Here is a 13364-nt window from a genome sequence, read left to right on the forward strand (position 1 = left end):
CGCACACGCACGTGCAGAGATACGCGCACGGCGTGTGGCCGTGGTGTAACGGTTAGCACGCTGGACTGAGCACCGGTTTGTTTTCCCGGAGCCGTGGTAGACACAACGGTGCAAGTTTCTTCAATCTCCCCCCCACCAGCCGCCTCTGTCCACCCAGCAGTGTCCACCGCAGCTAGTCGATCGGCAGGCCGCGAGTGGGTGGGGTAAAGTGTGGGTTTCCTCACCTCTTCCTTGATGCCTGACCCAGCGTGGAAGAGTAGGCAAAATACCCTCTAGAGGGGCGCCCTAGAGTTCCCTCCGGCGGAGGCCCTTCTGCCGGCGGTGGCGCGAAGAAGCAACTGCGGGCCTGCGCCGCTATCTTGGACTTTACCCTGTCTGTGTGTGGTTGCCGTTATTGGTGTTGTCTTGAATTATGCCTGTGCAATATTGTCGTATTGTGCCGTATCAGTACCCCTGTGTACAGCCAATGCCCACCCCATCTCCTCACGACCAACCAACCTCATCGCCACGCCCGCTAACGCCGGCACGTATTTGCGCTTGCCACACATGAACCACAATAGCTCACTGCTCGTCTCGTCTAGGAGCATAATGTGTCACGGGAACTCCGGTCGCCCTCGCAGCAGCAGCAGCAGCGGCGGCGGCGGCTTTTGGCTGCTGGCCATCGAACAAACACGGCGGCGACCGCATCGCGCGGCGCTTTCAGGTGCGCTTCTGCGGCCGTCTGGAATGCTCTTCCTTCCGATATTAGGAAGCCGCTGGAGCTATGCAGTTTTAAGTGATCATCTAGATTGACAACTCATTTCTTGAGAACTGCGTTTTGTCTTTAGTTTGTTGTCCTTCTTCCACACCTCCGATTAGCACGGGTGGCTACGTACGGTGCAAAAGAAGTTGAACATACGAACTATTTTTCTGTTTTACCAGGTAAGGCCCACTGAGCTAGAAGCGAACTGGCCACAAATTATAGATCAACGAAGTGGCTTATCACGTGGAAATGTATAGCAGGCAAATACTCTAAACACACGTTGATTCTAAATGTGGAGGGAAATAGCAGAGGACCCGGAGAAAAATCCACGTGACCACAGGCAGAAAGAGAGACACGCAAACTCGAAGTATACAACAGGCGTCAGGGTCAGGATCGAACCCACGGAGTTACCCACCGCAGCACCCCACACATACACACGCACACACGCACACACACACACACGCACGCACACACGCACACACGCACGCACACACACGCACGCGTGCACGCGCACACACGCGCACACGCGCACACACACGTCAACTCGGCCTGAAATGAGTATTTGTTATGGGCAAGTGTTGCGACGTGCCGTTGAGATGATGCCAAAGGCGATTCGCTTTGTCACCACCACCACCACCACCACGACTACTAACCAAGCATCATCAACGCCATCGTTACACAAGCCTTAATAGGTGCTCGCTAACAGCGCAGGTTACCCGGTAAACATGTAACGATGTGCTCAGCGATGAGCCAAGTTCCTCTATGGGCAATCGTTGGGATCCGGCTCACCGCGTGACTTCCTCTTTCTTCACGCCTGAGTCTTTCTCTTCCCGAGTGAGTGAATACTGTTGTTCCAAGTTTAAATGAAATATTGCAGTGTAATTACAATCGCTGCCACCACAGCGCTGGATTCACACGTGGATGTGTGCGCCACAAGCCCGAACTCACACGGCTGGCTCATTCATTCTAGGGCAAAGACAAAGATCCCCCATATAGCCTTAACAGACTGTAGGGGCAAGTGCTGTTAGCGAGCACCTATGAAGGCCGGAACGGTACACGAGGGGGTGGGTGGCCAGCACCACGTCCGACCGCCTTTGTCTCCCTAGTCGCGATGTTTACACACCGCACCAGGTACTCATTTGAGGCTGAGTCGACCTAGGGGAGGCCCGGGACCGGTTAACATAATTGTCACTGGTGTTGGCCGTGAGCGAGAATCGAACCCAGGTCGCCAGGTTCATAGTGCAGCGCGCTAACCGCTACACTATCGCTCCACACGCACACACGCACACACACACACACACGTACCCCATACACGGCGTAAACGAGCGGCGTCCGTCCCTCGTTGTCTGCGCTGGCGCCCCGTCCACCTCCGCCGTTGTTCCCTTCCTCGTCGTCCTCCTCCCCCTCGTCCCGCTCCTCGTCGTCGTCGTCGTCGCGCTCCCCAAGTTCGCTCGGCCGATTGACGTCGGCGCCGTGGGCCAGCGCCTCGGCCATGACGGGCAGGCAGCGAGCCAGCGCCGCGCGGCGCAGCAGCCACGCGGGCGTCGCCTCCACGGGGGGCCCGCGCAGCGCCAGCGAGCGCATCGCGGCCGACATGAGGAGCATGGTGGCCGACGACGAAGACGACGCCGCCGCGGTGGCCGTGGCGGCGGCCCCCGCCTTGTTGCCGATGCCCGTGGTCGAGGCGACGGAGGAGGATTCGCCGCCGTCCTGACGGAAGCCGCCCACCTCCTCCTCGTCGGCCTCCTCTTCCTCCAGGCTCGAGTCGTCCGAGCACTCGCTCGCTAAGGTGGGGAGGTGGTGGCGGGCGGTGCTTTAGTGGTCGATAGTTTTTTTTGTGTGTATACTTTTAATATATTTCAATAGGAGCCCGGTACAGAGCACAAGTTGTGCCACGAGGAGGGGGCCTCATGGTCGATTGTTAAAAGGTAGAGGCGCAGCCCTGCAATTTCTTGCTCGTGTCACTGTGCTGGAAGGGGCCTCGACTATAGGAAGCTCTAGAGAGGCACCCTCTAGGGAAAAGCTGAAATGTCTCAATCATCAAAACTGTTATATATGCATATTCGCCTTTTGGTGTTCTCTGGTGTGACACGGGTGAGACACTGGTGAGACTAGGCCTTAAAGAAGGCTGTCTTTGGTGTAGACCAATCCGTTTCAAAGATAATGCATCATATATTATCGGAGCATGTGTTGTTTGCATGTTTTGTTTGCATGTTCACCACAAGTACTGTGTGAGGTTAATTCAGTCTTGATTTTTGCAAAAGGTTTCTATTTTCGTGTTTGAACATCTGTCCGTCCGTCTGTCACGCTCGGTAATATCTCAAATGGCGCGTCTAAGGACAAATATATATTTTTTAAATGCAGCCCTTGCCGAAGACATTGCCGTACAATTTCGGCTTCCTGAATTTCCAACAATTTGATTCCGAAATTTCGAATTAAGCACCACGGAAATATCCCATTTGCAAGTGATGCTGTCATTGGAACGGGAGCACTCGGAGACAACCCCACTCGAAGCGAGGGGGAAACACTCTATCCCTTACAGAAGGCACAGATGGAGATTAGTCCACACTTTGCTGTACCGTGCTCTCTTGGCGAGCCAGGGTATGGCTTCTCTTCGGCGCCCCGGTGCTGAAACACAGCGGGCCTCCTTCGTGAAAGGGGCCTTGAGCGATAATGCTGGCGCGAATTCGACATTATCATGAATCGTGGATGTTGCTGTCGCGAGTGTGTTAGTGTCGTGTTGCCGTTGTCATTGTGTTGTCACTGTGGTGCTGTCGTTATTGCCGTCTGTGTTCTCGTTGCGGTGCTGCCGTTATCGCGTCTCCGCCGCCGCTGTGTCGCGGTGGTGGTGGTGGTGGTGGTCGGTGCGCCGGTGGTGGCCGTGCGGCTGCGTGGCGCACCCTGCTCAGGCACGGAGTCGAACACCAGGATGTCGGTGCTGCCGTCGGAGCTGCCGCCCAGGCCACTGTCACTGCTGAGCCCTGCTGCCGCAGCACGCGCCACACACACCACTGGGCCGTGTTACGCACTGCGTTGCGGACCGCCGCACCAACGCCACTCTCGTGCGTTGTCGTGTCGTTGTGCTGCGTCGCGCACTGTTGTGTACTCTGCCGTGTACTGTGATGCGACGTTAAGGCGACTGAATGTCCCGGGTTGGCCGGGACAGTCCCCGGAGGTTTACAAACTTTGTCCTGGTGTCCCAAAGCTTTTCGTGAAAGCCGGGGTTTTAGTGGCTTGTTTGGCATTGGCTGGCTTCTCGCTTGACTCAAGATGCAGGCCGAGGGAGGAGCTACCAAAGTAGTGGGCGGAGCTATCTGGTTAGTGGGTGGGGCTACTAAATAGTGAGCGGGGCTAGTGAGTAGTGGGCGGGGCTACCGAGTAGTGGGCGGAGTTTGCGAGTAGTGGGTGGGGCTGCCGAGTAGTGGACGGGGCTACTGCTTAGTGGGCGGAGCTATCCGAGTAGTGGGTGGGGCTTACAAGTAAGTGGGTGGGACTAGTGAATAGTGGGAGGGGCTATGTAAGAGTTGGCGACTGACAGAGGGGGTAGTCGGATCGCCATGTGTCTCGGTTGGGTCTTCGGGAAATGTGTTGTAGCCTGCATTGTGTGCTGTGTTGTGCAATGTCGTGTGTACTCTGTCATGTGCTATGTACGGTGTGGTGTACGATAATATTTAGATTATTTTGCCACTATAAACTTCCACGCAACGATAAGCCACCTCGTTGAGCAATCATTTGTGGCCGGGTCGCGTCTGAAAAATAAGCTAAAATCTAAGTGGGCTTTACCCGTTCAGATAAGAAATAGTTTAGTTTTATTTGTATATTTGTTTACCTTTCCTATACTTTGCACTCCTATTGTGTTTTCGTATTTTTTGTAACATTCTGAAATGCCCCTTCTGAACTTCTGTGAAAAAGAGCTTCATAGCTCATCGGATTCCTCCAGTACAAATAAATATTCTGATTCTGTGCTGTGTTGAGTGCTGCAGGTGTCGCCGTGATTTACCATGTGAACGTCCCTCTATCTCCTCCCCGTGGTGTGACACGGGCGACTGCGATGGCTCTGCGTGTGACACACAAACACAGACGCGCAGTCATCTCCAGTGGCATAGCAACAGCTACCGAGTGCGCAGGTGGTGCAGCTGCACTGGGAGGTGGCGGCAGTTACAGGACACTGCAGGCAGGGAAGGTGGTTGACAACACATGAGCCAAACTACGGCTTTCTAGCCCCTTCTAGAGCATCATTAGAATTCACGTCAGTCACTGGGTCGTGATCGGTTGTCATTTAGGGGAGACCCAAACGTCCTGACCCCCATGAGCCACAAGGACCAAAATCTTCATTTGGCCCAGAGACGCAATATGCTTAGCGAGTCACGTGGGGCAGTCGTGCTTCTCGGCTGTGGAGGTTTGGATTTAGAAATCCGCGGGAGCCCCCGCCCCCACCCCCCGGGGGAGCAGCTACGACTGCCTCCCCGGTGGTGGTCAGGCGAGAGTGACCTGGAGCTGCCCCCACTTCCGCAGATTTTTTTGTATCCGTTTGAAATGCACTCACCGTGAAAAAGTAACGAATGATCTGCATCTTCATTAAGACGTACTTTTTTAAAAAAAAAAATATGATTATTATCATTACCATTGTTACGCTTTGTGTACGCAGGAACGCCTCGCCGGGCCTCATGACTCTTTTTCAGGAGGGTCCTGCCAACTTTTCACAGTGTGTGGGTTGGGGCGGGGGGGGGGGGGATCTGGGCTCTGTGTAATCCCAATGGAGACATTTTGCAGGTCATTTCTCAGCACTCGGCTGTCTGTTGACCAGCACTGCGGTCTTTGTCGTCGATGTATCCTCATCAAGCCACTGCGGGCAGGAAGGACCTCCACTATCGGGGAGGCTATATGGGAGACAACCTGACAACCCCGGAGGAAACCCATACAGAACGCGGGGGGGGGGGGGGTTGGGGAGGAATCAAACAAACTCCACACACAGAGAAGCGCCCGAGACGCGACCCCCTTTGTCTTCCCCAGCCCCCCACGTACTGCGTGCCCCGCCTCCAGCGGCCGCGTTGTCGAAGTAGGAGAAGAGTGAGTCGAGTTCGTCCGGGCAGAACAGCGAGTCCCTGCGGAACTGTTTCTCCAGCGCGGCTACTGCGGGCCCGGGGGAGGGTGCAGGGGAGGGTGCAGGGGAGGGTGTGTAGGGGAGGGTGTGTAGGGGAGGGTGTGTAGGGGAGGGTGCAGGGGAGGGTGTGTAGGGGAGGGTGTGTAGGGGAGGGTGTGTAGGGGAGGGTGCAGGGGAGGGTGCAGGGGAGGGTGTGTAGGGGAGGGTGTGTAGGGGAGGGTGCAGGGGAGGGTGCAGGGGAGGGTGTGTAGGGGAGGGTGTGTAGGGGAGGGTGTGTAGGGGAGGGTGTGTAGGGGAGGGTGCAGGGGAGGGTGTGTAGGGGAGGGTGTGCAGGGGAGGGTGTGTAGGGGAGGGTGTGTAGGGGAGGGTGCAGGGGAGGGTGTGTAGGGGAGGGTGTGTAGGGGAGGGTGCAGGGGAGGGTGTGTAGGGGAGGGTGTGTAGGGGAGGGTGTGTAGGGGAGGGTGTGTAGGGGAGGGTGTGTAGGGGAGGGTGTGCAGGGGAGGGTGTGTAGGGGAGGGTGCAGGGGAGGGTGTGTAGGGGAGGGTGTGTAGGGGAGGGTGTGTAGGGGAGGGTGTGTAGGGGAGGGTGTGTAGGGGAGGGTGTGCAGGGGAGGGTGCAGGAGAGTGAGTGTGGTATATGAAGGGAGGGACAGAGAGGAGAGAGAATAAGATGTGAAGAACACACATTAGGATCAGCTGTTTACACACAGCCACGCATCACGGTCACACACATGACAAGCGTCTGTTGGTTGGAGACCCAATCGCAGAAGCACAATCATCCAAAAACAATGGAATGTAAGCCAAGAAACACAACATATCTGTGCCACTCTTGCGAAGAGACATTAAAAACAGGGCCCACACTTTTCTCGTATTTTAATTGGAATTCTTATCGAGCGCGAAGCAACTTCAAACCCAACAGTTTTGGCAACAGAGATCTGTTCCATTATCTTGAAAAGCATTGCAATTGGCCAGTTGGGGTGCGGGATTGGGGGGGCAAGGGTAATGTGGGGGGGGGGAGGCAGAGGGGGGCAGGAAAGAGCCTAAAGGGCTTTTGGCCGATGGATCAAAGCAGCTTTGATAATTTAACGACAACACATAATTATGTACAATGCACGTATATACACAGATACATTTGTAAACACGTGCACTATACAGTACACACCCACGCGACGGTGGTGTGGTGGAATGGTCAGCACACTGGACTTGTTAACCCAATGGTTGCCGGTTCGGTTCCATCTCCCGGTGCGTCAGTTGTGGGCGAGGGCTACGAGAGTCTAAAAACCGCCCCCACCAAAATCGACCACCACCGCCCCCACCACCACGGCCACCACCACCGCCGCCATCCCCACCACCATCGGCACCACCACCGCCACCACCACGGCCGCCACTGTGACCGTCACTGCTACCACTGCGTCCCACCCAGCAGCAGAGTAATCCAATTATCATGATATTGCGAGATGCAATTGGCATGAATGATGCTCTGTAAAATGCAATTACTATTATTTGGTCAGCGTGGAAGATTAGGCCAAAAATATCCTCGTCGGGGGGCTCTCTGGAGCTCCCTGTTAGCGGAGGCCCTTCCGTCAGCAGTGGCGTGAGAATGGAAATTTCAGGGTTGCGCCTGTACCTCCTATACAAAGACCCCCCCCCCCATAGCTTTGACAGACTGTTGGGGCAAGTGTTGTTAGCGAGCACCTGCGAAGGCTGGCAAGACACACGAAGGGGTGGGTGGCCAGCACTACGCCCGGCCGCCTTTGTCTCCCCAGTGGCGATGTTTGCACATCGCACCGGGTACTCATTCGAGGCTGAGTCGACCTCGGAGAGGCTCAGGACCTTTTCAGGCAATCGTCACTGGTGTTGGCAGTGAGCGGGAATCGAACCCCGGTTGGTCGTGAGGTTTGCAGCGCAGCGCTAACCCGCTACACTACCGCTCCCCACATCTCCTATACACCCACGCAGCTTACGGGGCTGGCAATAAAAGCAGAGCGCTGAAATTTTATCGGGGAAATATCTGCAGCTCACGCAAACAAGGAGGCCTCGACTAATTGTGGAAACATTTTGTTCAGTGAAGACAGCTGCAGCTACGCTGGCTGTGTTGTGCGCGCGTTGTGTTTGTGTTGTGTGTGTGCGTTGTGTGTGTATGTTGTGTGTGTGCACGTTGTGTGTGTATGTTGTGTGTGTGCACGTTGTGTGTGTGCGTTGGGTTTGTGTTGTGTATGTGTGCGTTGTGTGTGTAGTGTGTGTGTGTGCGGGTGTGTGCGTTGTGTGTGTACATTGTGTGCGTGCGTTGGGTGTAGGTTGTGTGTCCGCATTGTGTGTGTGCGTTGTGTGTGCGTTGTGTGTGTGTGTGCGGGCAGGACCGCAAGCACTCACGACCATCACCCACCCGCAACTGTTGGAGCAGGTGCGGTTATAGCGAGCACCTATTTCCTTCCGATTCCGTTCTGATGACATACACTAAAATGAAATTACTTTTATTCTGGGGTTTTCCTATATGGTCCATAGATTCCCACACCTCGTACAGTGACAAAGAAGTTCAACGTACGTACATATCATGGGACCTCCTTTGTCAGTACCCCAAAATATGAGAATAGGTTTTTAGTCTATTCTCGTACGTACATAGTTTGGGTTGCATGGCCACGGTCAGCAATCCTGCGGCTTGTGTCTTTAACCCTTCCCGTTCCGATGACGTACGTGTACGGAACCGGAAGAAAAACGAAAGTAAAATAACTTTATTGGTATCGAGGCTCCCACCAGGCCATGCGGGAGGGCGTGTGGCACAGTTTGGCACCAGGTATTGTAAAGTGTGGCGGTCGTGGTGAGTAACGACATCTTTAAAAACAAAGGCACTACTAAATAAAACTAGCGCTGAGCTGCGGTGAACGAGACACCCACCCTGCAACTTGCAGACGTCATCAGAACGGGAAAGGGTTATAAGGTCAGCATGGGGCAGAATAAGGTGGTGTGGTTAACAGTGATGGGTCCGCCTCTATGGGGAGGGATTCCACACATCCGTCCGTCTGCCTTGGTAATGATGACAATAATCCGTCCGTCTGCCTTGGTAATGATGACAATAATAAAGCTTTCGCTCTCGTTTATTTCGTTATTTATTCTGGTGAGGTCTCATCGGGTCTAAAGACTCCATTTTGTTTGTCTTAGAGAGTCCTGCTGTGCCGAGATCATCGTACCTGGTGGAAACAACACGCAGGAGCAGATAACACTCACAGGTCCGCACAGATGGCTTCATGAACCCGACGCAGGCTTGACGCTCAAGACATTAAAAATTAATTATAATCAGAATCCTTATTCAGACTGGAGGGCTCATGGTCTCGTCAAATCTGTTGTGACGCCAGCCTCCTCACCTTGCAATGATGGCGAGCGGTGCAGCAAGGTCATTGGGTGGCGCAACAAGGGCCTTTGGAGCCTACGTACTTTTCACGGTGATGACGACGATGATGAATGTAATTGGTGTTGGCCAAACATCCCAATGCAAGACCCTGCTACAGTGTGTCTTTTCTGGGTACATAAATAATTATAATCCCTTCGTTATTATTAACATGAAACAAATGAACTCTACCCCGACCCTCCCCATGCCACCCGGGCAACCTCTCGGTGCCGTACCGGCAGGATGGAGTCTCGGCGACGACAGCGAGGTGCCCGTCTCCCTCCGGCCACCCCCACCGCCGCCTCCCGGCGGCACCCCGGCAGGGCCCGGCCCGTTCGACGCCCCCCCACCACCTCCTCCGCTGCTCCTCCTCCGCCTCCTCCGGCCGCTGCCGCCCGACACTCGCAGGCCGCGCTGAGAGCCGGACGCCGATCCGCTCCGCCTGGAGCCTCCGGATCCCATGGTGCCGCCCCCTCCTCCGCCGCCGCCACCGCCAATTCCGGTGTTTCCGCCGCGGCCACCGCCGCCGCCGATGTTGGCGTTGATCCCACCGGTGCTGCTCGGAGCGCGGGAGGAGCCCGGGCGCAGCGCGGGGCCCACGGGCCGAGGGGCCCACAGGGCGCCGGACTCCTGCGCGAGACGAGCGGCCTCTGGGAATGGACGCAGGAACTTGCGGTCGACATACTTGGCCCGAATCCACATCTCCTTCTCCTGGCTGGGAGGGGGTGGGGGGGGGGGGCAGGGGGCAGGGGAGGGGAGGGGGAAGAGGTCGAGAGGTCAAGGGGTTAGAGCGATCAAGGGGTTAGAGAGGTCGAGGGGTTCGGATAGTTTGGAGTCAGGTGTCGGTGGTGGCAGCAGCTGTTTGTAAAGTTAAGCTTGATGGGCTTGGGTACAGCAGATGTTCAAGTTCAAGTTGATATTCTGTAACTAGGTGAGAACTCAAGAGACCAGGATTGGAATAGCAATTGGAAAAAGGGTGGCCTGGGATGCGAGCAAGGATTGTGATGGCAAATAACATCGGAGGCGATGATTTTACGAATAATAGATGTTTTTGTTAGGCCACGTAACAACATGGCGCCAAACCTGCGCCGCAACATCTCCTCGCCACCACGCAACGCAGTCGAGCGAATGACATCATCACGCGGCGCGCACGGGCGTCCGTCGCGGCGGCGAGCCAGAGAGAAAGTCTCTGACGACCGCATCGAGACGGCGGGACCGCCATTGGGCGGTTAATGCAGGCGCCGAGCGACATCGCGCAGCAGCCGATCGTCAGGGCTAAAGCGCGGCGACTCCTAGCGGCGTCACCGTGAGCTCGACGGAGTTGGCTTCTTGCCGCCGACGTCGTCCGCGCTCGCCTCGTAGATGTCGTTGATCACGTGGTTCCCGAGCTCACACATCAGCTGTGACGCACACACACAAGCACAAAGACAAAGGTCCGCCGTGTAGCCTTTAGTGGACCGTCGGGGCAAGTGCTGTTAACGAGCAGCACCCGTGAAGGCTGGGCACGGCGCACCTGTGAGCGGGCGGATGACCCGCACCACAAGTGGCGATGTTTACACACCGCACCAGGAACTGTACTCATTTGAGGCCGAGTTGACCTAGGCGAGGCTCAGGACCGATTCAGACAATCGCCACTGGTGTCGCCCTTGAGCGGGAATCTAATCTGGGTCACCGGGTTCACAAGCACCACCCCTTTCTGATTAGGCCTCGCCCCTTCCGGAGTAGACTCCACCTCTTCCCATCCGCACCTTTCCTTTTAATGCCCTGCTTCCCTTTCCTTTAAGTCTCACTTCTTACCGTTTAGGCCCCGCCCCTTCCTGTTTAGGCACCCCCTCTTCCTGGTGGGGGTCGTGGAAAGGGGGGGACAGTTTCATGATGATGACCAAACTCCCCTCTCATGGCAGCCAGAGAATAAATAGACTACTGCACACGACTAAGGGCTGGCCGAGAGGATGGGCAAATTATGTTAATAAGTGAACGTTCAGACAGATGATCCGGTGGAAGAATGGAGAGAGACCAATCGGTGAGTGTGCGGGTGAATGGGAAGGTAAATGAAGAACTGGCAGGACTAATTAATGAACAGATGCATTCAAAAACGTGCGAAGGAGATGAATGATGAATGAATGGAGAAAAAGTTAGTGAATTCATGTAGATATGAGTGAATTAATTTAGGGACAAATTAATGAACGAGTGAATGAACGGATAGACGAGTGAATTAACTGATTCTTGAAGACCAATGAGCAAATTATTACAAGATGAGTGAATGAATGAGTGAATGAATGGGAGCTCAGACCTTCAGAAGCTCTGGTTCCCACGAGTCCAGGGTTAGGGATCGAACTTTAGAGCAGTGAACTCCAAGGCTCCTGCAAACATTCAAACACAAAAAGACAAATATTCCCCGTGTAGTCATGCAAACTGTTGTGCAAGTGCTGTTAGTGAAAACTTATTAAGACCGGCAAGGCACACAAGGGGGTGGGTTGTTAGCACCACGCCCGGCCACCTTTGTCTCCCCAAAGCTGATGGTACTAACCTAAGGCTGAGTCGACCTAGGGGAGGCCCCGAACCTGGTTCAGACAATCGTTGACCGTGAGCGGGAATCAAACTCGGGTCTTTGAATTCGGAGCGCAATGCGTTAACCACCACTCCCCATCTCTCTCACTCTCTCCCTCTGTCTCTCTCTCTCTCGTGACCGCCCCCCCTCCCCCGTGCCCTCTGACCTGTGAATCCCAGAGCACTCGATGCAGAGGGCGATGCCCAGGTTAATGCTGGCCCAGCGTGGGTCGGGCTGCCCGCAGTCGCAGCAGCGCTCGTTGCCACGGATGGCCTGCACGCGCGCCAGCACGTTGTCGCTGCAGCCTCGCGCCCCGCGGTCACGGGCGTCCGACGCCGAGTCCAGGCTTCCCGTGGAGGGCGACGCGTTCCGCTCCAGGCGCTGCGACGTACGCGCACGTGTGACGAACCGTGGTGACGACGCACTTAGTGTCGTCACTAGCGGCAATGTTTACACACCGCACCGGGTACTCATTTTGAGGCTGAGTCGACCTAGGGGAGGCCCAGGACCGGTTCAGATAATCGTCACTGGTGTTGGCTGTGAGCGGGAATCGAACCGGGTTCGCTGGGTTTGTGGGGCAGCTCGCTAACCACTACACTACCGCTCCCCCCTCACCCAAAAGACAAAGATCCCCCGTATAACCTGAGCAGACTTTTGTGGCAAGTGCGGTTAGCGAGCACACACAATTTTTTTCTTTAGGACTGCTTTTTGTGTTTCATTTGTCGTCCTTGCTCCGCACCTCCAATTAGCGCAGTGGGCTGTGTACGGTGCGTTAAGACAAAGATCCCCCGTATAGCTTTAACAGGCATTAGGGACAAGTGCTGTTAGCGAGCACCTATGAATGCCGGCACGGCATACAAGGGGGTGGGTAGCCAGCACCACACCCGGCCGCTTTTGTCTCCCCAGTGGCGATGTTTACGTGCCACACCAGATACTCATTTGAGTCGACCTTGGGAAGGCCCAGGACCGGTTCAGATAATCGTCACTGGTGTCGCCGAGTTTGTGGCGCGGCGTGCTAACCGCTACATACATTCATAAATACACAAACTCACACACACTCACACACTCACACACACACTCACACACACACTCACACACTCACATACACACACTCACATACACACACTCACATACACACTCACACACTCACATACAAAGACAAAGATCCCCCATATAGCCTGTAACAGACTGTAGGGGCAAGTGCTGTTAGCGAGCACCTATGAAGGCCGGAACGGTACACGAGGGGGTGGGTGGCCAGCACCACGCCCCACTCACATACACACACTCACACACTCACTCCCTCACACACTCACATACACACGCACTCACACACACACTCACACGCACTCGCACACACACACTCACACACACACTCACACACACACACTCACACACTCACACGTACCATGGCGTATGTGTCGTCGCACGCGTCACGGTACGCCGTGGCGATGCTCGCCTGCACCGCCTGGATCCACAGCTGCCTCAGCTTCTCCGAGTCCGCCTGGAGGATGCAGCTCCTGCAGTATGCAACAAAGACAAAGATTCCCCCCTTGTATAGCCTCATCAGAGTTTAGCGGCAAGTG

General features: G+C 55.4%; 1 protein-coding gene across 5 annotated transcripts in view; it reads right to left on the reverse strand.

The window, feature by feature from the left end:
* Positions 1–13364, reverse strand: part of LOC116946886 (arf-GAP with coiled-coil, ANK repeat and PH domain-containing protein 3-like) — an 85356-nt gene that overhangs the window by 12003 nt on the left and 59989 nt on the right. For 2 of the 5 annotated variants that reach the window (XM_032962127.2, XM_076070251.1), the window contains 9 exons: positions 13187–13298; positions 11948–12162; positions 11524–11593; positions 10536–10630; positions 9467–9945; positions 5768–5875; positions 4743–4799; positions 3643–3753; positions 2048–2526 (listed from right to left, as the gene is read on the reverse strand). In XM_032962127.2, the coding sequence (XP_032818018.2) occupies positions 2048–2526; positions 3643–3753; positions 4743–4799; positions 5768–5875; positions 9467–9945; positions 10536–10630; positions 11524–11593; positions 11948–12162; positions 13187–13298 (1726 nt within the window). The remainder of the gene's footprint in view (positions 1–2047; positions 2527–3642; positions 3754–4742; positions 4800–5767; positions 5876–9466; positions 9946–10535; positions 10631–11523; positions 11594–11947; positions 12163–13186; positions 13299–13364) is intronic. The other 3 variants (XM_032962129.2, XM_032962131.2, XM_032962130.2) reach the window with 3 other exon arrangements.

The sequence above is a fragment of the Petromyzon marinus genome, chromosome 28, assembly GCF_048934315.1.
Source record: "Petromyzon marinus isolate PM22_M1 ecotype Great Lakes invasive population chromosome 28, UKy_Petmar_22M1.pri1.0, whole genome shotgun sequence".
Taxonomy (NCBI): domain Eukaryota; kingdom Metazoa; phylum Chordata; class Hyperoartia; order Petromyzontiformes; family Petromyzontidae; genus Petromyzon; species Petromyzon marinus.